At 32.3% G+C, this 25,996-nt stretch overlaps 2 protein-coding genes across 2 annotated transcripts in view; one reads left to right on the forward strand and one right to left on the reverse strand.

The window, feature by feature from the left end:
• Window positions 1-4,228, forward strand: part of LOC114327176 (chitin synthase chs-2) — a 366,281-nt gene extending 362,053 nt beyond the window's left edge. The window contains exon 19 of the mRNA XM_028275710.2: window positions 1,028-4,228. Within this exon, the coding sequence (XP_028131511.1) occupies window positions 1,028-1,347 (320 nt within the window). The 3' untranslated portion in view covers window positions 1,348-4,228. The remainder of the gene's footprint in view (window positions 1-1,027) is intronic.
• A 2,120-nt stretch (window positions 4,229-6,348) lies between these two features.
• The window catches only part of LOC114327181 (histone H4 transcription factor), a 50,405-nt gene continuing 30,757 nt past the window's right edge, over window positions 6,349-25,996 (reverse strand). Inside the window, exons 7-9 of the mRNA XM_028275713.2 lie at window positions 25,747-25,882; window positions 14,981-15,099; window positions 6,349-6,945 (exon numbers count right to left, since the gene is read on the reverse strand). Coding sequence (XP_028131514.1) covers window positions 6,426-6,945; window positions 14,981-15,099; window positions 25,747-25,882 — 775 coding nt within the window. The 3' untranslated portion in view covers window positions 6,349-6,425. The remainder of the gene's footprint in view (window positions 6,946-14,980; window positions 15,100-25,746; window positions 25,883-25,996) is intronic.

Raw genomic sequence — 25,996 nt, forward strand, 5'->3', positions numbered from 1 at the left:
CTACCCCCTTTCTTGTAGCTGTTTTATCACTGCTTTTGCAACGTCTCAGAAGAGTTCCGGTCCATTGAATGGTAATGATGAGCCTTGTTTGGCCATTTTATCTGCTTTTTCATTGCCCTTCTCTTTTTCTTAACTCAGGCGAGACTTGTTAGTCTCTGGCACTTGGTCATATGACCCTTGTATCCTGGTACCCAGGCTTCCGCAACCTTATTACGGTCTCCCAATTTATTTAAGGCACATACAGAATCTCAGACTAGCTTAGAATTGACCTCTACAGAATTTGGTGCATTAAGCGCTGCCTGGCTATCTGTGAAGATGGTATTTGAACGGTACGTTCTTTTCTGCCTCTCTATTTCTTCTACGCAGTGATGTATTGAAATTATTTCAAACTGGAAAATTGTGACATCCTTAGATAGACACCGGGAAATGTATCCCTTGCTTTCTTCCTAATATATCAGCTTCTAGACCCTCCGATGTTTTTGAGCCATATAGTGTACCAGGTAGCTTCCACTTGTATTGGTATACCTTCCATTCTTCTCTGCCTGGTATATAATTCTGAATTTATTGTCAAAAGACATTGCAGGTACTAGATAGTCGAACGCAATATATTGTTGTCGTCGAAGACATTGTACAGCCTACTCCTTCTTCACTCTTGTGGGCATCGGTACACAAAATTCTGTCAATTTGCGATGAATATGGTAGGTATATTTTGAAAGGTGTTGAAATCAGGAAGATTACAACTTAATGGAGTTGTCGTAGAAGTACCGATTATGATTGTATTTGCTAGATTGATGATACCCATTAAGAAACTTAGAAATTTTGATGCTGTTAGTGTGAATTCTATTTGCAGGGGGTGCATCTAAAATTGATTAGAATTGGGATATTTGGGTTTTCATATTTTATTCACTTTAAAAATAAATCTCGTCTTCATTAAATTTTGTTTGCTTTTTTATTATTATCCGATTATTTAGATATAACCGCAACATAATTACATGTATCATCAACATTATATTCGTTCTATTTTCAGGTACTCCTGTTCTTAGTCGTCGTATGACCATGCGTCGAGAAACGATGAAAGCCTTAGAAGTGAGAATCAATTCCGTCATGGCAGAACGCAGAAAATCGCATATGCAAACCCTTGGCGCCAAGAACGATTTCGGAACCAACAACAACGTGCAAAGAACTCATAGAAGTAGCGTGGCCAGCAGTATACCGGCAAAAGAAGTTTTCGAAAACGGTCACGTAAATCAAGCATTTGAAGAAGAGATATATGGTAGTAGAAACTCTCTACCGATGCACGCGAGAGGAAACAATGTCAGTTGGATGGGAAATAATAGTCGAATGTGAAAAGGGGGCAAAATTAACTGAGCTCTTTTAATGTGTTCATCATAGAATCATTTCTTGATTCTTAAACACATATTTTTCATATTATGTGTATGGTTATTTTTATTTAAATTGATATGAACGCTCCTTATTTGGATATTTTGTTTAGTTGATATTATCTACAAGACTCATCTTTCTTTTATTTGCATTGTTGTGCGATTCACCATTCTCAACATAAAAAGGCGGTTCGAAAAGTGCTACTTAGTCTTTAAAATAAAAACGAAAATTTTGGAAAAGTGGCGATTTATTTCTCAACATAGTCTTCTTTTATTTCGATACATAATGATGCTCCAATTTTTTTAACCTGTCTAAAAAATTCGTTTTTACGAAATCTGCAAAACAGGCTTCGTGGCGAAGATGACCTCTTCATTCGATTTAAATTTCTGTCCTGTGAAGGTCTTTATCAAGTTTACAAACAAAAAGAAGTCGCACAGGGCCAAATCTGGTGTTCCTTGGTCCTGTAGTGTCTACCAATGGATCCATGTTTTGTCAGCAATCACGAAACAACGCCGAAACTCTTTGGGGTTACGTTTAAACAGCGTCAAATACGCAGGTTGCTCTGAAGTAGTTTCAGGTTTACGTTTGAGAAGTGAGCAAATGCGGTGCAAATCATGTCGCTAGCTTTCTCATGCCCAAAATTTTACATAGGATATAATCTATGAGATTCCTACTGTCGCAACTACTTAGCGTACGTTTAATCGGCGGTCTGTCAATACGCGATCGTGGATTTTTGTCACGTTATCCTCCGTGGTAGCCACTTTCGGGGCACCTGGACGTGGCTCATCAAAAAACGACGTGCGACCACACTGAAAGTCATCAAACCAATGTATAACTGAACAAATTTAACTGAAATCCTCTAGGTCACTTGCACCGCATCAATGAACGTCTGTCGTGTCTTCTCTTCGCGGTTGCAGATAAATAGGTTTTACTGTACTACGATAGCAAATTTCTCCTGCGATATCGCCATCGGGCGGTGAGGTTAGTACTTATCGGACCGCCGCCATATAAAACATCCACAAAAGATACCTAACGAAATTACTATAGAATCTCAATAACAAGACACATTAAGGGAGCTCAACTATCCAAAGGCACTCATTAATCGCTCTTACTCAAAGAATAAAGCTCGAAACACAACGAATAATGAAGCGAAGTACGAAAACTCAAAGAATTACCACAAAATGTATATATTAAAAGGTCATACAAGGACGCGTTTCGGCTCTTCACGAGCCATCACCAGCTTAAAAATACAGGAACAAAGACAAAGGACTGACCAGACCAGGAAGGAGAAAGAATCCACTAGTTTACATTATCTATGGTTCTATAGACTTCATTATTACATATATCTTTTTAAGTTATTTAAGAAAATTTAAGAAATTCTTGTAAGACTTTCACGTTGGGAGGAACCATCTTGCGAACACTGTAAATTTGTAAAACTTGTAAAACTATCTGTAAATTTTTATATTCTAATTACAACATAATGTCTATATAACTTAAAAAGATATAATAATGAAGTCTATAGAACCATAGATAATGTAAACTAGTGGATTCTTTCTCCTTCCTGGTCTGGTCAGTCCTTTGTCTTTGTTCCTGTATTTTTAAGCTGATGATGGCTCGTGAAGAGCCGAAACGCGTCCTTGTATGACCTTTTAATATATACATTTTGTGGTACTTCTTTGAGTTTTCGTACTTCGTTACCTCGAGACCACAATTGGAATGGATACTTCTCTTCATGAATAATGAAGCGTTTACTAAAATTGTTTAATATTCTTCCAGTGTGTTTGTAATCATATATTATGAAATGTTTCTTAAATAAGGCAACCGTTTTTCATCTCTTTTCAACCTTTTTCTTATCTTTTAATGTTTTTTATATGTGCTCTTTTATTTTTCCTGAATTCTGAGAATTATTCTAAATATATTCTCCTATTTTTTCTTTTGCATGATTTTTATATTCATTAAAATCTGTCACTTATATTCATTAATTTTTTATAATGTTGCCTATATTTATCGAAGTCTATCGAACTATTTTGTACATATTCTTAAAAAAGTACTTAAACTCTTAAATAAATACTCATATTTCTAGTTTTCAGTAAATGTCTAACAGTCCATTTCATCTTAACTAAATCTTTTTATATTATTTATTATTTTTGATCTACTGCCAACGAATAATACTCAAATCTTTTTATATTATTTTATGTAAATATTTCTACAAATCTTATGTACATATTGCCTTTTTGTGTAATATTTGTTTAAAATATTATCTATGAGTATGTTTGTTTCTTTGGAAAGGATCTAGCTATATCTGCTTTCTTATTTATTAACTCACAAATAAATGATTATTTTAGATTAAGTAAATACATACTACATTTCCTAAATTCTCATCGAAATGCCTGTCTCATGGTGTACCAGACATGACGTGTTCAATATTTTATTTTGTGCTTTTTAATATGTCTACTTTCTAGTTTATTTTGATATCTCACAGTTGGTACTTATGATACTTCTCGTGAATCTTCTCTCTATTGTCCTTCTCCAAATGAGATTTCTGCTGTAGGTTAATTTTTTACTTCGAACTTAAGCTCTTACTGTGGTTTTAGCATCTTGTATAATATTGTAACGTTTTGTACAATTTAACTCAACTCTTATTAATGATACTTTCGCTTCCAAACAGGTATAAATCTGGTATAAATCTAAAATGTCCTGGATCCTTTCATAAGAAGTTATACAAATAAGACTTAATTTTGCTAGCTCAACTTCTTTTAGGCATAAAAATTATACGATTTTTATTATTTAAGTTATATTTATATATTTTTATAATAATGTGATATCAATTAAATAGGTTGAATAAATACTCTGGTAGTTTCATTTCCCACATATAATGCATGTTTTTGTAAACTAATGGTAAAACTGGAAAACCAATGCGAAGGATAGGAAGAAATGGAAGCTGATTCTGGAACAGGCCAACACCCACCATGGGTTATAAAGCCAGAGCCAATGATGATGACGAAGATGACGATAAAAATGATGACTTTTTAATTAAAATCTTAATTGAAGTCTGAAAGACTTCGGTCGATGGTCTTTTGGTACATAGTATCAATAAAGTATAATTCTCTCCCTCTCTTAATTGAATATTAGCTATTTGCAACGGCTACTATACTTAGTCTAAGTAATGAAGCTTAAAATAGGACAAAACCTCGCAATTTTTACAGAATGAATCGATTTGCTTTAAAATTTGAGAATAAGTAGTGCATAGCCCAAGGATCAAAATCTAATGATGCGGAAAGACGCTTTGACCATGGGGGTGGTTGCCACCCCATCACGGGGATGGAAATTTTTTATTATATTTTGACCGCAAAAGTTGGTAAAAACATTCATTCTAAGCAAAAAACGTTCTATAGATTTTTTTCATAAAATTAATAGTTTTCGATTTATTCGCTATCGAAAGTGTTAGTTTTATATCGAAAAAATTAATGTTTTTAATTAGTTTTCTGCTAATAACTAAAAAAGGTTTCGTTTTATCAAAACAACTTTGCTTAACAAAAATGTACTTTTTGAAAAAATAAACAAAACCGTTTTTTTTTTATTTTCTTTGAGACCAATAGTAATCGAGCTATACTATATATTATATTATGTTAGCTCTCCTTCGTCAAATGCTAAATATTGTAGTTTCAAAGTCAAAAGACGGGAAAACTATGCATTTTTCGAGGATAATTTGTTGAAACTAATTTAAAGTATTTAAACATATCTATCCACAGAAATAAAAAAGTATCTAGCCCAAAAATTAAGTGACTTATAATGAAAAGAATGTCAGTCCCTATTTTTTTTTCAGCGAAAAAGTGATCGGAATCAACCCCATAATCACTACTCTAATTAAAATTAGTCATTTACCTTATTTTGTCTTCTTTATTTATGTATTATTAATAGATTCTAGAAGCACGACCGGCTTAGAATTAGTTTTAAAAAGAATGGAGTTAAAAGCGAATAACGAATTTTTGTAGTTTGGTAAAAAATACCCTTTTCTTCCGAATAGAAAGATTAGCATCACAGACACGAAAAAATGTTTCAATATCAAATTTTAGCTTATTTAATTCCCAACAACTTGGTTTGCAAAAATTTTTTCTACGGCAAAAATTGAGTGAGCTATTGATAATTATATCTTGTAATAACATGCAAAAACCACATTTACCAACCTCTTTTTGCGACTGAGGATATTAAATGGATTTAATATCAATAGCCTTATAGATTTTGTAAAAACCTATAAAATTGTTTTTTACCAAACTTTCGAAGATAAAAAATAAAAAAGTTACGGTTAAAAATCAATATATTTTTTTAACAAAAAAAGGAGAAATCCAATTGGAAGCATAATAATGCAAGTTAGCGGTATTTTTAGTAGTTGGCCTTATTCATTCTTCTTTATTTATGTATTATTAATAGATCCTAGAAGTTTGACTGGCTTAGAATGATTAGTTTTTAAAAAAATGGAGTTAAAAGCGAATAACGAATTATTGTAATTTGGTAAAAAATGACATCTTCTTCAGAATAGAAAGATTAGCATCAGAGATACAAAAAAAAGTTTAAATATTAAAGTGTAGGTTATTTAATTCCCAAGAACTTAGTTTGAAAACATTTTTTCTACGGTAAAAATTGAGTGAATCGTAAATGAGTAAGTAATTCGAAAACTACTAATTTTAGTAAAAAAATGTATAGAACATTTTTTGCTTAGAATGAATGTTTTTATCAACTTTTGCGGTCAAAATATAATAAAAAATTTCCACTCCCGAGATGGGGTGGTAACCACCCCCATGGTAAAAGCGCCTTGGCATCATATAGACTTTGATCCTTGGACTAACCACTACTTATTCTCAAATTTTCAAGCAAATCGATCCATTCTGTAAAAATTGCGAGGTGAAAAGCTTCGGTTCCTGGACTACTAGAGATTTTGAAATAACTTAAGATAACAAGATCCTCAAATGAGTAATATTTGTATATTTATTGTTTTAAAAATAATAATAATCATAATAAATTTTTATAAAAGTATGTATAAAATTCTAACATTTTGAATGTTTAAAAATTTTGTAATCCAATATATTGGTACTGTTTCCCTCAACTTCTTCGCCAAAACCAACTTTTTCATACTTTATAGTTATTTCGTCGTTAGCCTCATTTACTGGATCACTACATTTGACATCAATATCACTAGATTCACTAGAGTCGTCCGATTCTTCTGCATTTTGTAGTGGAACTGCACCGTCTATATCATTCACATCGTTAGCATGCACTACTTTGGAATTCACCACTTCACAATTTACCACGTTTCCTTCAGCATCGACGTCTTCTATGGTCAGAATCACGTTATTTGCGTCCTCTTTGTCTTTGTCATGTTCTCCCTTTTCAGAAGTCGATGAAACGTGCAGCGACTTGCCGTCGTTGGCGTATTTGAGGTTATAAGTAGACGGTTCTATCACATTATTGGTTTGCAACTCGCTGCGAATCATCTCCTGTGTGACCTCCAAGCTCTCGTATCTGACAGTCTGAAGTCTGTGAACACCGTCTTCATCTTTCCTGTATCTGTAATATTACCATGAATATAAATGAACTTTTCAAAAAATAATAAAAAATGTATATAAGAATACAAGTAGAAACAAGCCAAAGTGCGAAGAATAATACCGTGTGTTTACTTTTAAATTAGATATAGGAGTACACCCAATACAAGGCAACACTGCTTCCCCGCTTCCTACACTCGGGTCGTGCCTATTTATAAAGTCATTCGTCGCATAGCACACCCCCACCTAGCAATGTAACAGGGATATTCAAGGTCAACGCACGTTTGCTAGGTTGCGCCCTTCCGTGGGATGGCACTGCTAGTCTCATTTCTGCAGGTTTCTGCAGGTCGTTCGTTCAGCTCGTTCTGTCACTTTCTTTGTCAGTTTTCATTTCCTTGAGAAAAATACGACGCCATATTTATTTGTTTTATTTTTTCATAAATAGCGTTTAAATCAACGAACTGTCAATACGGATGGAATAGGCATGAAGAAAATTAATGCGGCCAACATACTAGAGAGAGACAGAGAATTGGCAGGAAAATTTGACAGGCCGTGTAATTTGAGTTGCCTATATCAACTTAAATCGGGGAAATGGACCTCATATTTATAATTCTTATAAAATTCTAAATATAAAAGTAACATAAAAACATAATCGAGGACTTCTTCACTTTATATAAAACAGTCACTAATTTAGTATTTAAATAGTTTTAAAATTAATAATAATAAATAAATGATGGTTTTGCTTGTTTTCGATTCAGAGGGTTGCACACCAGCTAACAGGCACTGTTTCTACCCTTTCAGGCGTCATCAGTAGCTTTCGATAGTGTGCCCACCTCTGATGACGCCTGAAAGGGTAGAAACAGTGCCTGTTAGCTGGTGTGCAATCCTCTGAATCGAAAACAAGCAAAACCATCATTTATTATTTTTATTTCCTTTACTCGGATTTGAGTACTGAAAGTTCCTCTGCTGTCCGTTTTTCCTAGACGAATGAAAGCGAAATGTGATCGTTTCCCTTTCGTTTTCTATATTCGTCGTCTGCTGTCTTATTAATTGAAAAAGTCGCAGATTAAGGATGTACCAGTAAGAACTTTCAAACACGAAAAATCTCAGTTTTAAAATACTATCTACCATTTTAATTCTTATTAAATTGGTGGATTCTGCATCTGAGATTCTTCAATTTTTTTCAAGTTTTAAAATTATTTAACTCCCAAATACTTTAGGAAAGTATTTGTTTTGATAAATACAAAGAACAATTCTGAAAAGTATTTAAACACCAAGTATGGTACTCTGTACTCTATTTACTCTGTAAATACAAAAAAGTATTTAAATTTTGAAATATCAGCCTTTAAGTTAAAATATGAGGTTCATTCAACGAACTGTTGATGCAATCAGGTCCATTTATATAGGCAACTCAAATTACACGGCCTATAAAATTTTCCTGCCCATTCTCTGTATCTCTTTAGGGCCTCTCTCTTGTATGTTGGTGGCAATCTCGCTTCACTATTTGAATGGGACGGGGCCATTCCATCCGTATTGACAGTTCGTTGGTTTAAATAGTGCAAAATAGTGCATCCAGCAACGAAAACTGTAAAGTGAATTACATCAGTTGTGTTTTATTCCAAATGTATAGGGCTTTTCATCGATTGTCATTTGTTTCGAGCTTCTGTCAAATGTCGTATAATCCGTGTATAATATTAATATACACGGATTATACAACAGTATGACAGAATCTCGAAACAAATGACTGTGAATGAAAAGCCCTATATTATTTTGGTGTGGTTTAAACTGATGAATAAATAATAATATTGTGTAAATACAGTGCGTCCATAAAGTAACGCATAAATTCGTTATTTCGTAAACCGGCGACTTTAAGGAAAAATCCTGAAACAGGTCGATTTTTATTTTTAAATTTCGATTTTTTGGCACATATATAATACTAGTGACGTCATCCATCTGGGCGTGATGACGTAATCAATGATTTTTTTTAAATGGGAATAGGGGTCATGTGATAGCTCATTTGAAAGGGTATTCAATTCTCTATCCAATAATATAAACATTAACAATTATTTATACAGGGTGTTCAAAAAACATTTTTTTAATTAAAAAAAGTGAGACAAAAAGAAGAATATGTATATGTAATTTATTTAATTCAAAATACATTTTACTACTGTCAGTAAACAGAAAAAAAATTTTATTTGACAAATAAACATTGATGTTCGTTACGAAATGTTTAAACTGCCAAGACACAGGTGGGTGGCAGCTTTAACATTGAATTTAAGCGAAAAAGAATATTTATTTGTCAAATAAACATTTTTTTCCTGTTTTCTGACAACAGTAAAACGTATTTTGAATTAAATAAATTACATACATTCTTCTTTTTGTCTCAATTATTTTAATTAAAAAAATGTTTTTTTGAACACCTTGTATAAATAAATATGTTAATGTTTACATTATTGAATAGAGAATTGAATACCCTTTCAAATGAGCTATCACATCACACCTATTCTCATTTAAAGAAATTATCGATTACGTCATCATGCCCAGATGGATGAAGTCACTAGTATGATATATATGCCGAAAAATCGGAATTTAAAAATAAAAATCGACCTGTTTCGGGATTTTTCCCTAATATCGCCGGTTTACGAAATAATGAATTTATGCGTTACTTTATGGACGCACTGTATATGTGTAATAAGGTATTGTTCTGAAGCTATTTTCTTGTGGCATTTTTATAATCAAGTATATTCAAATGGGAAATAAGCCACAATTTTATCTAAAAATGATTTTATTAACGTTTCGACGCCCAAGTCGGGTGTCGTTGTCAAAATACAAAATAATACTAAATAAACAAAAATGTTGTTGCTTAGTAAAAAATTCTTCTAAAAATTTATTTAATCTGACTCATTTATATCGGCAATTCAGACACGTATTATACATTTTAAAGTAGACGACTTTAAAATGATATTGCCAATATTGATGGGTTGCGTTCCTGGGACGAGTTTATTATTAGATTTTATTATTTATTAGACGAATTTTTTACTAAGCAACAACATTTTTGTTTATTTAGTATTATTTTGTATTTTGACAACGACACCCGACTTGGGCGTCGAAACGTTAATAAAATCATTTTTAGGTAAAATTGTGGCTTATTTCCCATTTGAATATACTTGTAATAAGGTAGTTGTGTTTTAAGTTTTTACATTGATAATTTGATAACAAACATATTTTATAAACACACATATTGTTGTGGAATTGTTTTTTTTTTAAATAAATTCAAAAAAATTAAATTTATATCAACGACCATGAAATGATAGTTTTTCATCACCCTGTATTTTTATCACCAAAATTGTTTAGAATTTAATTTTGCTATTAAGCAAGTGTTTCGGGAAAAAGTGAAACGACTAAAGTGATTCGACGAAATGCACGGGACAATAACGTTTTTAAGATCCTTCCGGGAAGGTATTTTAATGTGGTAAACAAACTGTATTAGTTTTTAGTTGTAAAAGTAGAAAGTAGTAGAGAACAAATTATGATATTCTTTGAAATTTGACAAATTGAAAAAGTCTCTTAAGAAATAAATGGTTTGAGAGAGGTTGTTGTTTATTGGATGGAAAATATCAGGAGAAGGTAGAATGTATGTGAGAATATGGATTTGAGAGAAAAATAAAGACACTGTGTAATTGACATCGGAAGAGAGCAGTCCAATTTTTATAAAGTGTAGAATCAGTGTAGAGTGGTGTGATCGGCCTTTGCGAGCAGAATCAAGTTGAAACCAAATCGTCGACCGGTTGAAGAGTTAATTTTCCTGGTCCGAGGGAGATTCCTTTGTTTTGTCTAGAACGAGTAGCTGATTATTATCCGTTTGTGCACAAGATATTCGAGCAAGTCCTGTGTGTTTTTCTTGGAAGCAGTTTGGACGAGAGGGACTTTTTCGCAACATCCAGAGAGTACGTGTTGGGAGAATCAAGGACGGCGCAATCTAGAAAACGAGGGAGTGAAGAATAAAAGGTTAGTCAAATCATTTGTCGGAATTGAGAAAATTTATTTATATCAAAACCATATTTTTTTATTTGTTTATTGAACAATTTTTAACGCAGTTAGTCATTTCAAATTTGAGAAATCAATTCAAAAGAAGAAAAGTAAAATTCATTCAATTTAGTATGAGTAAATAAGAAACTAATCAAATAAATATTTTGTCAAAACAAGGAGATATCAGAGTTAGAGTTTAATTTATTAAGTTAGAGATTGTTGCAACAAAGTTAAATTTTAGTATTTTTTGAATCTTATGTGCACGGCTTATTTGATAAAAACAATAGATTACATTTATGTGATTTTGAGTGTTTTCAATTTCCCTGTTTCTACCCTGGAAGAAGTAAGCAACCAGAAATACTAGAAGCCACAGATCACAGGTATTGTATCAAATACAAGATTAGCCCTGAGAATAAAATTGATTGGAAAATTTAATTGGAATTTAGTTGTGTTTTTACATAGACAAGAAATAAAATAATTGAATAATCAATTGAATTAAGAATTTGCTAATTAATCTAAATAAATAGAAAAAGTAGAGCATAACAATATATAAACATTTTTATAAGTAAAGATTGTATTCTATGTTTTATTCTTTAATTTTTTTACCACTTTGGCATTTTAATGTAATGGAAAATAAGTATAACCTCAAAATAACACAAGAAAATCCAAATAGTATACGAATTATAAACGTTGATTGATAAATACATACAGGTATATTTTTATCAATCAACGATATAAATATTATCGTATAGGATAAGGATTTTGTTTTCTTTTGTTATTTTAAGGTTATATTGATTATCCTTGACACTAAAATGAGTTCTAAATCCCAGTTAATTTTAAAGGTCTTTTGAATCCACCGCCATATGGCATATAGTTACGCTCCCTTTCGTCGTTTCACTCGTTAACACGGAACTTGCATTGCTAGGTGGGAGTGTGATGTGATTCGTCGATTCTACGGTGACAATGTAACGCATTTCATCGATTGTCATTTGTTTCGAGCTTCTGTCATGTGTTGTATAATCTGTGTATAATATTAATATACACGGAAAGCCCTATTAGCAATGTTGTCGATTTTAGCGCTTACTTCAGTCGCCTATCTCTAATCGAAAACTAAACGTATTGTATGTCGTAAGAAAAATGAAGGCAGGCAACAAAAGTGTAACTTTATAAATACCTATCTAGGAGAAGGTAGAACCACAGAAAGTTGGAGAATATTAAAATCACTACGATAGGAAAAGAAAAGAGATATCACCCATTACACCTGATAAATGGGATGGGGATGAGTACTTCGAAAGACTTTTAAATGAAGACAGATCAGATTTCAAAAATAACAATAAAAATTTATAAATTTTAATTTGGTATAGTGAGTATTTTAATAAAATTTTGTATTTGACTTATTATACGGGGTTAATCGAAAGGTGGTTTTTTATCCTAATTTTCAAACATCCTGTGGAATAATTCCGTTAGCGTATTTTCGTAAAACCTTGTTTTTACGTTGCAACCATGTCTTCTAAGTATTATGTTTTTTGTTTCATGTGAAAATATGGATTGGTTCATTTATAGGAGCGAAATGACTTTGCCACCTACAATTTACGACTTTTCTTAATGTGTAATACGACGGTGGGGGCTTTGATGACTGATATCGAAGGAATGTCATATCAACATCCCAGAAACACTGTATTTAAATAATGATTACATTTATTACATGATTTAAATAATGATGATAAAAAAACAACTTAAATGTAACTTAACCTAAGTATGCAAATAACAAAGAAAAACTACTAAAATATAACTTAATAGTTTGTATTGCCTCCCCTAGCCTCTATAACTGCCTATACACGTCGGCTCATGCTGTCTATGAGGTTGCGAATATCGTTTTGCTGGATGTTTTGCCATTCCTCTTCTAGAGCCAAGCGAAGTTCGTTAATTGAGGCTGGTGCGACTTCGCGACCTCTAATATTTCTACCAAGCATGTCCCAGACGTGCTCTATTGGGTTCAGATCTGGCGAACACGCTGGCCAGTTCATTTTGTTAATTCCAACTTCCTCTACATATTGAGTGACACACATTGCAGAGTGGGGTCGCGCATTATCTTGCATTAATAGAAAATCATCGCCGATATATTGAGAAAAGGGTACTACGTGATTCGCTAAAATTTCCTCAATATATCGGTGTGCAGTCAACGAACCCTCAATAAATACCAATTCAGTGTGCGTCTCTAAGGATATTCCTGCTCATACCATCACCGAACCCCCTCCATGGCTAACGAGGGGACTGAAAGCGTACTCTCTCCAGTTCGACGCCATACTCGTTCTCTCCCATCTGATGAGTGGAGACAGTATCTCGACTCATCCGTAAAAAGAACATTACTCCATTGTCCTAAATTCCAATGTAAATGTTCCCTAGAAAATTGTAGTCTAGCCACTCTATGCAGTGGAAGTAATTTAGGCTCAGTTGCTGGTCTGCAACTTTGCAAACCAAATTCATGTAATCTTAGACCAACTGTAAATATACTTACGTTATTGCCTCGAACCTGTTGAAGCTGATTTCTTGTTTGCACCGCTGTTAAATGACGATCCCGCAAAGCGTTGACTCGTATAAAACGATCATCTAAAGCAGTAGTTTTGCGCTTCCTGTCACTTCCCGCTTTACGCTTGTTTGTTCCAGTTCGTATAAAATGTTCCACTACCCTTTGGATGGTAGAGCGATGAGTGTATAGTACTCTAGCCACATATTCATAATTTCGCCCACCTTCAACCAGAGCCACGGCTTTCGCACAATCTTAGACACTAAGAACCATGATCAAGCATAGGTAAACAAAATGTAAGTGTCAATATGACCTAATGCCAAGTCGTATTACAAAATAACTCCAAAATAATCATAATTAAAAAAGTCCTAAATTGTGGGTGGCAAATTTATTTGGCTCTAAAAAATGAACCCAGGCATATTTTGACATGAAACAAAAAATACAATGCTTAGGAGACATGGCTGCAACCGAAAAATAAGGTTTTACGAAAATTCGCAAACGGAATTATTCCACAGGATGTTTAAAAGTTAGGATAAAAAACCTTTCGATTAACCCCGTATAAGTCAAATACAAAATTTTATTAAAAAACTCACTATAGCAACTTAAAATTTATAAATTTTTACACAGTCTGCTAAAAAAATCATCAAAATAGGGCTAAAAATAAAAAAACTGAAATACTTTGAATTTGACCAAAATTTTCTCCGTTGCGTTTTTTTTGCATCTGAGTGTATATGGCATAACAAAGTTATACGAAAGCCTAGTCCAACTTTTTTCCAAAGTTGCAGTAGCGGAGAGGAAATCCCAGAAGAATGGAAGACATCATTCATATCTACCATACACAAGAAAGGCAGAAGTGAAGACAGTAGAATATACGGAAAGGCAGTCAGTAGAATATACGGAACAGTGATTAAACGTAGAATAGAAAATGAATACAAAGATATAGAAACCAAAAAACAAGCGGGATTCAGGGACGGTCGATCAACTATTGACAATTTATTTTGAAAAAACCTCATTATTCATTTAAGAAAACAAATACGAACGTGAGGTTAATACGAGCAACGAAACAAATATATTATGTTAAATCTAAGGCAAGGGTAAAAAAATTGTATTAGATACTATTTTAAAACTCTCTGAAAATTTAAAAAATGGCACGCAGACTAGCGCCCTCCTTTTGAGGGGCGCCAAAATGAGCTTATTCTCTGCTGGTGTTATACGAAATACTAATTTAAAAAAACCGAAGGGCACCTATGCTAGTTTTGCTGGCGGGCACCTTATACCCCAGCGCCGGGACTGATTATGGATAGTAGATTCTGACTTTATCTTCGACTTTATATTCTGACTTTTTCTATTACTTTGTCGAAGATATAATAACTTATGGTATCAAAGCTTTTCAGTGGGTACTTGTACCCATTGAAGTTCATACACAGTGATAATATTTATAATTAATGCAAAACAGAATAAAATATACTTAATATTAGTGAACCATTATATTTATTATACTCACTTGAATCTGGAATGACCAGAAGGCCAATGGTAATTATGACGTTTGGTTAAATGTTTGGTCAAATATGTTCCCCTCTTAAACTTTTTCTTACAGCAATGACATTCATACACTAAACCCGCCTAAAATAAATTAACAGAAATATTTTAACACATAGGTCAATACATTAGCTATATGTTGGGCACATACTTAAAAACCTAAACATATTTAAAACCTCTTTTAGCTAAATTTTTACCTCCGTAAACTTAACCAGATTTAAATGGGTTATGTTCTTAAAATATACAGGATGATCAACTTCTGTGACAAAGTCCAATATATCTGTTATTATAAAATATATGAAAAAAAGTTGTTAATAAAAGTTATAGACACCTTTAATGTACACATTTTAAAATTAGTGAGAAATATACAGGGTCCTCCATAACACGGTGCCAAACCAAAGTTATGTTTTTTTAAATGGAACTCCTGTATTTTATTTAAAATCTGGTTTCTCTACATTTTTATAATTAAAAAGATATAACACTTGTCTAGGGTTATACTGAGTGTTTCAAAGTTATTAGCACTTTTATCAAAAAATCATACTGATTTGATCGCCCTGTATGATTCTAACAGTATAATATAAACTTATTTTTTTACTGCTGTTGACTGTCAATATTAAAGTAGTTTTGCAACAACGTACAATTTTTTTATCACTACACAAATTGTATACAGGGTAAGTCAAAATGCAAATAAAAGATTTTCTTCATATTTTTAAATTGAACACCCTGTATTTTATATTACCATCGAAAAGTTCTTTCATTATACTTGCATATCTTTTAAATATTCCCTATACCTAAAGTTATTAGTTTTCGAGATATTTTAGTTTAATTGTTGATAACTCATAGATACGTTTCTTACAGTAAATTAATTACCCTTAATATTAGAAACCTCCAATGAGTTTGTTAATGATAATTAAAATTAGACTGCATTTCATTTTTTCTCCAAGTTTATGGTAAATTTTATACAATAACGACAATTTTATATTTACTAACAAAATGATATCTTTAATTTTCCGCGAAGAAATGGGAACTATAAATTGCTGCAAGTTCTTGTTTAAGGTGGCTTTGAAATAATTGACACAAGAACTGTCAGATGTAAGATTTTAATTATCTGTACGTTTTTATTTTTGTTATTGATTATAATTGTTTGCCATATTGTTATAATTGTTACCTAACAATGAATTTTAGTCGTGAAGAAATGACAGACATGATATGGATTTTAGGAGAGTGTTTCAAAAACTCATTAGTTGCCACAAGAATTTATAAGGAACGGTGTCCATAGCGTCAACAACCAAATAAGAGAGCATTTGACAACTTATTAGACAGGTTTAATCGTACTGGTTCTGTTTATGAAGCAAAGGAAAAAACAAAAATCATTATTACGGATGAAAATGAATTAAATGTTTTACTGCCTGTGACATAAAATCCTCATACAAGTATTCAAAATATTACAAGGGAGCAAGATATTAGTTATGGATCTCTCCAAAACATACTCAAGAAAAACAACATGCACCCATATCATATACAATTACATCAGGAACTTGTTGGGGATGATTTCGAACGAAGAGTCCAATTTTGTCAATGGTCACAACAACAAATAGTTATAGAGAGAGATTTTTTTGAGTTTGTTCTTTTTTCTGTAGACGAGGCAACATTCCACAAAAATGGTAGTGTAAACAGACACAATTTTCATTATTATTCCACAACCAATCCGTACTGTGCTCATACACATAGTCAAACGAGATGGTCCTTAAATGTTAAGGGTGGAATCATAGGCAATAGGGATGTTCACTAATTTTTAAATATAGTTAAATTCAATAGATTACAAGGTATATAAAAACGTAACAATCATAAAACAGTTTAAAAATGTATATTTTTTAAGATAAATGAGTTCATAATGTTGATTTTCTTGGAGGCTAGAAAAACGGTACCCTGCAGCGAGGCTACGGTCTGTGACGTCAGTAGTCGTAACGTCTTTGATCGACGACTAGTTTTGTATACTTATTTACTCAGTGTATTTGAATGTGCGCAGTTTTTTACATATTTAATTATTAAAAATAAAGCCAAATAAGTGGTGTTTTGTTCCTGGGTGTGTAAACACATCAAAAAACAGTTCTGACAAGATTTTTATTACCGTTCCAGCCAATTTAAAACAGAAAAAGAAATGGTTTGTTGCAGCTAGAACTTAAAATAACTAACTTAAAGAACTAACTTAATAAAATAAACATTATAGAAGTTTTCCAGAGACTTTCGGCCCTTGGGAATAATGTAATTGTTCTTTCTGCATTTAAATTTTTCAAAAATACTTATTAGTTTTCTCAGGATTCGAAAAAAATGAATGAATTTAAATAGCATTGGACCAAGATTTTGTACCTACCCCCTTAAAGAGTAAATGAAAAAGTTTCGGGACCTCAAATTTGTATTCCTTAAACTGGGATATTCCTAAAAACGGGATTCTAATAATACATACAGTAAAAGTAAACCTTGAAATAACTACATGTGGATGTAGGTATGACTTTATATTATATTAAAATCATTAATAATTTAGTGAAAAGATTGGTTGAAATGAAAATGTATAATACCCAAGTTCAAAAATATTTTTTACCTTGGAACAGTTGTCAACTCGAAATACGAAACAACCGAAATAAGATCTAGAGTTGAAAAGGACATAGCAACATTTAACAACATGCATGAGAAATATTTTCACCCATTGCGACATAATATCTCTCCCACTAAATATGCGGCTGCTAAAATGTTATTATTTCCGGTCTTGCTATATGGCGCAGAGGCCTGGACAATAATGGAAACATTAATGAAAAAGCTAGAGGCATTCGAGATGTGGGTGTACCCACGTATCCTCAAAATATCCTGGGCGACCCACACCAACGTACAGGTATTACGTCGAATGGGAAAACAAAAAGAAATCTCTTTTACAATTAAGAAACGAAATCTTAAATATTTCGGTCATATCATGAGGCATGATAAATATCGTATACTCCAACTGATAACGCAAGGTAAAATAGAGAGCAAACGCGGACCCGGAAGAAAAGACACTCATGACTTAAAAACTTACGCCAATGATTTGGACAAAAAGCGATCGAGTTATTCAGAAACGCCTCAAATGAAATTAAAATTGCCATGATGATAGCCAACGTCCACAACGGACAAGGCACATGAAGAAGAATAAAAATATTTTTAATACACCTAACCAAGGTATAGTAATAACCAGCCAATGTATGTATACAACAGTATACAATATGCATGCGTACAATGCATGCATACAACTATCTCTATTTTTTTTGCGGAGTATTAAGCATTTATTTTTTTAGCTTAAAGAAGACATGGAAAATTATATGGAATATACACTCAGTAAAGCTGTGGTAGATTTATTTTTTTACAAGATGTCAATAAATCATACACCATTGTTACATCTACACTACAGTCGGTAGTTTATACAAATCGGCTTTCTGAAAACCTTCTTCCATTTTATTTGTTTATTTTTGTAAAACCCAAAATATGTCCTTACAAACAGTCTATCCACTTTAAAATAAACAAATTCACTATAAAACTCCACTTTAACCCTGATAAAACAAGAAGAGAACAAAATAAAATGACCTGAAACGTTAAACAGGTAAACAGTAACACTATGAGAATGGCGCGCGCTTGGGGTATGCAACTAGTGACGTCAGGCCAATAGAGAAGCGTTCTTGAAATTTAAAATAATGCTAGATTTCTAATAAAGATTTTTTATAGAAAGGCTTTTTCAATTTTGTTGACATTTTGGACAAATATTCCTAGGGTGTTTCTTAATCGTTTTACATGTTTGAAATGACTTTTTAATTTTTTGTGAACATTCCTATTACGTTATAGGTCCTTTTTTCTTTGAGGAATCGGTAAATGGTGAGGTTTATTTAAATTTTCTAGTGAATCATTTACCTATTCTACTTGAAAATGTACCGTTAAACATCCGCCAGCATATGTGGTACCTTCACGACGGAGCCCCTGCTCACCACAACGCACTTGTCAACGGTGAACTCGATGAACTATTTCCTGAAAGATGGATAGGAAGAGATGGACCAGTTCACTGGCCACCCAGATCACCAGAATTAAACGAAGTTGACTTCTTTTTCTGGGGTTATATTAAAGACGTAGTGTATAGGACACTTCCAACAATAGTTGACGATATGAATATTCTTCTTCTTTGGGTGCCGTCTTCTTAGCGAAAGTTGGCGATGACTTCTGCAAAGTCTTCTCTATTTTGGGCTTTTCTTATTAGACTTTGAAAGTCTAATCCTGTCCATATGAATATAAGGATTCAAAACGTCTTTCAAAGTGTCACACAACAAATGCTTACAAACATCATTAGGTCTTGAGAAACTCGTCTCCAGGCTTGTTTAGACGTTATGGGAGGTCATTTTGAACACCTTTTATAACATAAGAAGTACGTTGAACATTTTTTTATTTAATTTAGTTTTTTTAACAAATTTTAATAAATTAAAGTATTGTTATTAATAACTAAGTAATACATGTTGTTATCAACAATAAAACTAAAATATCTCGAAAACTAATAACTTTAGGTATAGGGAATATTTAAAAGATATGTAAGTATAATGATAGAACTTTTCGATAATAATATAAAATACAGGGTGTTCCATTTAAAATTATGAAGAAAATCTTGTATTTACATTTTGACTTACCCTGTATACAATTTGTGTAGTTATAAAAAAAATTGTACCGGGTGTCCCAATAAGAATGGCTCTCGGCCATATCTCAGGAACCGTTTATAGTAGAGCTTTGAAATAAAAAATTTTATAACAAAAGTTGCCTCAGGAAAAGCCTGGAAATTATTTTCATAATTGTGGGTCCACCGCTAGAGGGCGTAATTGAATATCAAAAATAAAAAAATCTAAATTTTACAAAATTTTCCTAATGAAGGGGCACTGGAAATCCGATTATTGTATTCTTCATCAAATTCTGCGCATATTTGATTTAACAAGTTTAACTCTACCTTTGCAAATAAGAGGTGGGGGTGAGTGGGAACCTTGTTATGAAAAAATGGCTGTAAGTCCGGTTCTGCTAAATCAAATTTTGAAAACTGGGTCTTGTTGCAGACAGATCTTTTTCTTCAATGTAAACGTGATAATTTTGAACCATCCCAATAAGTAATAAGCCAGCTGGGAGGCGTTATTTAATTTTTTTTCAGAAATCTAGTTTTCTTTGGAAAATATTAAATACAAGTATGCATTTTTAATCATAGTTTATAAAATTAGATTAAATTAGCAATAGAATAGCGAAAACCGCATGTCGATACCTTTTTTCTATTTCAAGATATCTCGAGAAACGTGTAAATTTTATACATAACTGTTACTATCACCGGTAAACTAAGTTAATGAAAAGTAGTGTGCTGTGAAAAAAAACAAAATAACATTTTCCAGATGTCAACGTATAAAAATATAATTAATTAAAACAACAATATAAAGAGAAACAATACTATTAAAATTAAATATAACACAGAACAAAAAGAACTACTTAGTGACGACCTAAATATTCAAATTGTTGCCCATCATACACTACTCTAGAATACATTATCCAGAGAATACTAAACGCCATTCAAAGCATATCGAGAGCAGAAATTGAGACTGCTGTTCAATCTACTCTTGAAAGAGTAAATTTTGCAACGAAAATGATGGGCAAAAATTTGAACGTTTATGTCATCACTAAATAGTTGTTTTTATTTCTTTGTAATAGGGCTTTTCAACGCTTCTCATTTGTTTCGAGCCTCTGCCATATGCCGTATAATCCGTGTATAATATTAATATACGAGATATGAACGAGGCTCGAAACAAATGAGAAGCGTTGAAAAGACCTAATATACGTTGACAGCTGGAAAATGTTTCTTTGTTGTTTTCATAGCACACTACTTTTAATGAATTTCGTTTACCGGTGACAGTAACAGTTATGTTTTTAAATTTACACGTTTTGTAAGATATCTCGAGATAGAAAAAAGGTATTAACATGCGGTTTTCGCTATTCTGTTGCTAATTTTGTCTAATTTTGTAATATGGTATTAAAAATGCATGTTTGCATTTAATATTTTCCAAGGAACACTAGATTTCTGAAAAAAATTAAATAACGCCTTCTAGCTGGCATATTACTCAGTAAGTTGGTTCGAAATCATAACTTTTATATTGACGAAAAAGATCTGTCTTCAACAATACCAAGTTTGCAAAATTTGATTAAGCAGAACCGGACTCACAGCCAGTTTTTCATAGCAAGGTTCCCACTCACCCCCACCTCTTATTTCCAAAGGTAGACCCAAACTTGTCAAATCAAATATGCGTAGAATTTTATGAAGAATACGACGATCGGATTTCCAGTGCCCCTTCATTAGGAAAATTTTGTAAAATTTAGATTTTTTAATTTTTGATATTCAATTACGCCCTCTAGCGGTGGTCCCACAATTATGAAAATAATTTCCAGGCTTTTCCTGAGGCAACTTTTGTTATAAAATTTTTTATTTCAAAGCTCTACTATAAACGGTTCCTGAGATATGGCCGAGAGCCATTCTTATTGGGACACCCGGTACATTGTTACAAAACTACTTTAATTTGACAGTCAAAAACCTTAAAAAATGAGTTTATATTACACCGTTAGAAACATACAGGGCGATAAAATCAGTATGATTTTTTAATAAAAGTGCTCGTAACTTTGAAACACTCAGTATAACCCTAGACCAGTGTTATATCTCTAGAATCAGAAAAATGTAGAGAAACCAGATTTTAAATAAAATACAGGGTGTTCTATTTAAAAAAACATAACTTTGGTTTGGCACCGTGTTATGGAGGACCCTGTATATTTCTCACTAATTTTAAAATGTGTACATTAAAGGTGTCTATAACTTTTATTAACAACTTTTTTTCATATATTTTATAATAACAGATATATTGGACTTTGTCACAGAAGTTGATCACCCTGTATATGAAAAAAACCGAATAATGCAGTTTTTTCGAATTTAGTGTGTTTTGATCTGGAAATGCCCATCATGATCCTGCTATTAGAAAGAACGGGAACAATAGACGAAAAATCGTTCCTCAGCATGTTAACCTCACAACATGTTAACCTTTACTAAAAGCATGGGAAAAAATATCAAAATAGATGATTTGTCTGCATTTTTTGTTGGTTTGTATTTTTACATGCTGAAAACACAAACAAATTAGGTTTTTTCAAAACTAATGACTTTCTCGTGTCAGAGAAAAAAATGGCAAATCTAACCTCGCCATTCTGCAGAACGGAAAAAAAACACGAAAAATAATTATTAGAAGTCTCCCAAAATTACCTACCCAACCTAAAATGTTTTCGAAAAATACTCAGGAAAAAAATTTCTCAGAAAATCCTGAGCTCAATTTTAACTGAAAAATCAGTGTTTTTGAGCATGAAAATGTATGTATAAAAATGAATTTTTTGGGAGCGCCTAGGGAGCTAAAAATTGACTAAAAGGGTCTCGAAATATGTATTTTCGAGTGCCCAATCCCAAACAGGAATCCAGTCGAGCGCAGAGTTTACCACCTTATCCCATTACAGACTTTGTGGTAACTTCAATGTGATATACAACTTAAGGCTATGGGTACATAATTCGCAAATATTTACGGCTATCCCTACTTTTTCTGTCTTTACACGGCAAATTACGTGTAGTAAAATTCTCACTGGTATGGAAACTGCAGATGTAAACATTAGATTGACAGTGACATTGTCATTAGAAAGGTAGAGATGGCTATTTCGGTTTCGTTCAGTTTTGGAATGTTCTTGGATAACCTTTACTTGTATAAATGATAGGATCATGGGAAAAAATATCAAAATAGATGATTTGTCTGCATTTTTTGTTTGTTTGTATTTTTACATGCTGAAAACACAAACAAATTAGGTTTTTTCAAAACTAATGACTTTCTCGTGTCAGAGAAAAAAATGGCAAATCTAACCCCGCCATTCTGCAGAACGGAAAAAAAACACGAAAAATAATTATTAGAAGTCTCCCAAAATTACCTACCCAACCTAAAATGTTTTCGAAAAATACTCAGGAAAAAAATTTCTCAGAAAATCCTGAGCTCAATTTTAACTGAAAAATCAGTGTTTTTGAGCATGAAAATGTATGTATAAAAATGAATTTTTTGGGAGCGCCTAGGGAGCTAAAAATTGACTAAAAGGGTCTCGAAATATGTATTTTCGAGTGCCCAATCCCAAACAGGAATCCAGTCGAGCGCAGAGTTTACCACCTTATCCCATTACAGACTTTGTGGTAACTTCAATGTGATATACAACTTAAGGCTATGGGTACATAATTCGCAAATATTTTACGGCTATCCCTACTTTTTCTGTCTTTACACGGCAAATTACGTGTAGTAAAATTCTCACTGGTATGGAAACTGCAGATGTAAACATTAGATTGACAGTGACATTGTCATTAGAAAGGTAGAGATGGCTATTTCGGTTTCGTTCAGTTTTTGAATGTTCTTGGATAACCTTTACTTGTGTAAATGATAGGATTATTTTTTCACTAATTATGTATTCAGTGGTTATCATTATTTATATACTATACAAATAGTCGAAAAAGAAAAAAAGTTGTAAAGTTATTTTAATAATGTCCTGTTACCATGGAAAGCTTAGATAAGGTTTGAACATGTGAAGAACTGCGTTGTATAAATGTAGTATTACTCAATTAATTTATAAAGACTTAATTTATTTCTTTATTTGCGCAAATTAAAATATGGGACATTGCTACAAGAAATGTGTTACTGAAAAGCGAAGAAATAGACGGTTAGCTCAATTGAATAAGTACTTTTTTACATAAATCAAATTAATTACTTTTGTATTTTTCAAATTAATTTTAAATTTATAGTGAAAATATGATCTATAAAATCTATCGGTAAACTTCATCAAGCCCAGAATAGAGAGAAATTTGCCATATTGACCGCCAACCTCAATAGAGAAATCACTTAGGAAAAGGAGCCGAAAATATCATTTTATTATTTTTCTTCGAGAAAAAAAAGCGTTAAAACTCTCCGTAAAAAGCGAAGCCTTTAATTATAAAACCTTAAAATCATCGTTATTAAAATATGAAGTCAACATTTAATAATTCACTCAAGAAAATGGGCGGAATGCATAAAACGTAGTAGATGCTATTGCTTCAGCAAATAGTCACTACTTTGTAGCATTTTCTTTTACATAAAAGTAGGTGCTTTTGTTGAGAAGAACTTACTACACAACAGAAGTACCTAGTACTGACCAGAAGTATCTACTACAAAGCGTAGCGCCAGCCGTGTCTGCATTACACCAATCGTAATGGAATTAGTTTTCCATGTGCTTGTGATTTGTGAATTCACATTTTTACGTACCAAATTATTAGAATTGTACATGAGTAAAAATGAGTGACTCAGATCCGAAGCGACAAAAGAGTTACGCGAGGGTAAAAATGAACAATTGTTATTTGTTAATCTTCTTCACAATTATTAAATTTTATTTGATAAAAGAATGACCCAAAAAATGAAGAATCTTCTTCTTAGTTTGTAAATTTTTCTATGACACACATTCATAAATGCTGCCATATTGTAACAAAAAAATACCTACGCCGAAGACGTCCACCCACCAACTTCACTTAAACTGAAGCAAAATACTACTAAGCAAGCACATACTTCAAAAGCGTAGTACATTCTTCTATGTAGGCTGGTAAATAGTAGCAAATACTACGGAGAAAAGCAAATGCCTTTTGTAGTGAAATTTTCAAAAATGTAGTACGTACTTGAAGCATTAGCATTTACTACATTTTATGCCACCATGGGCACTTTACTTTATAGCTAAACTCGTACGTATTTACGGTTATCGGAACAAACTCTTATAAAATAATACTTTTATTTGAACTTTAATGACTTGAAATACTTGGATTTTCCATAAATAATATATAAACAATAAATAACTTTTTATTAATTGTACGCCTTAAATCAATTATTATTTTTCAAATACACTATCAATACTATTTAATAAACAACTCTTTGATTGATTTTATTATCATCGTAAAAGCGTTAAAAAGCAGTAGCAGAATGAACTGCTATATCAAAATAGCGGGTCGAACACATCTCTACTTGTCACTGTCTTGAGTCTTGTCATAACATTATATTCGAATGAGTGCGTTGTATGACAAAGATAGCGAATGTTTGATTTCCACGGACATGGTGTCCATCTTTTTCCTAGAATCCTAAAAAACTAATAAATATTTTTAAAAAATTTAAACACAAAATGAAAGACTAAATTATTATCGAGGGCCGAAAGACACTTAGAATATATAAGAAGTTTCTTTCGAATGAGATATTTGAAATTAAAAATCACACTACATTTTCTCTTAGTTTTTCACCCCTGTAACTTATTAAAATAAACATTATAGAAGTTCTCAGGGACTTTCGGCCCTCGCTAATAACGTAATCTTTCATTCTGAGTTTAAATTTTTCAAAAATACTTATTAGTTTTCTCAGGATTCGAAAAAAATGAATCCCCATTTCAATAGCATTGCAGCCGAAAATACGTACCGATCCTCTTAACACAACATCGTAAGTAATTTTTTGACTTCATTAAAAGATGGACTAAAAATGATTAGTTAGTTTTGTTAATATATATTTTCATCCATTTTAGTTATAAAAAATGCCATCAAAATAAAATGATTAAACAACGTATGAAACAATTACTTACGGAATCATGCTTCTTTACGTAGTGGTTATCCAATCCTACTTTGGAACGACAACTGAAGTTACACAAGTAGCATTTTAGAGGGTTTTCTTCTTCGTGTGTTTTCATGTGCGCTTTTAGATTACAATTTTCTACAAATCTACGACAATACAATGCCAATTAAATGAAAATCAGATAATACAACACATAAATGAGCAATTAGAATGATTGAAATTATAATAAAATCTTCTTTTTATTACACTAAGCATCAAAA

The sequence above is a fragment of the Diabrotica virgifera genome, chromosome 5, assembly GCF_917563875.1.
Source record: "Diabrotica virgifera virgifera chromosome 5, PGI_DIABVI_V3a".
Classification (NCBI taxonomy): Eukaryota; Metazoa; Arthropoda; class Insecta; order Coleoptera; family Chrysomelidae; genus Diabrotica; species Diabrotica virgifera.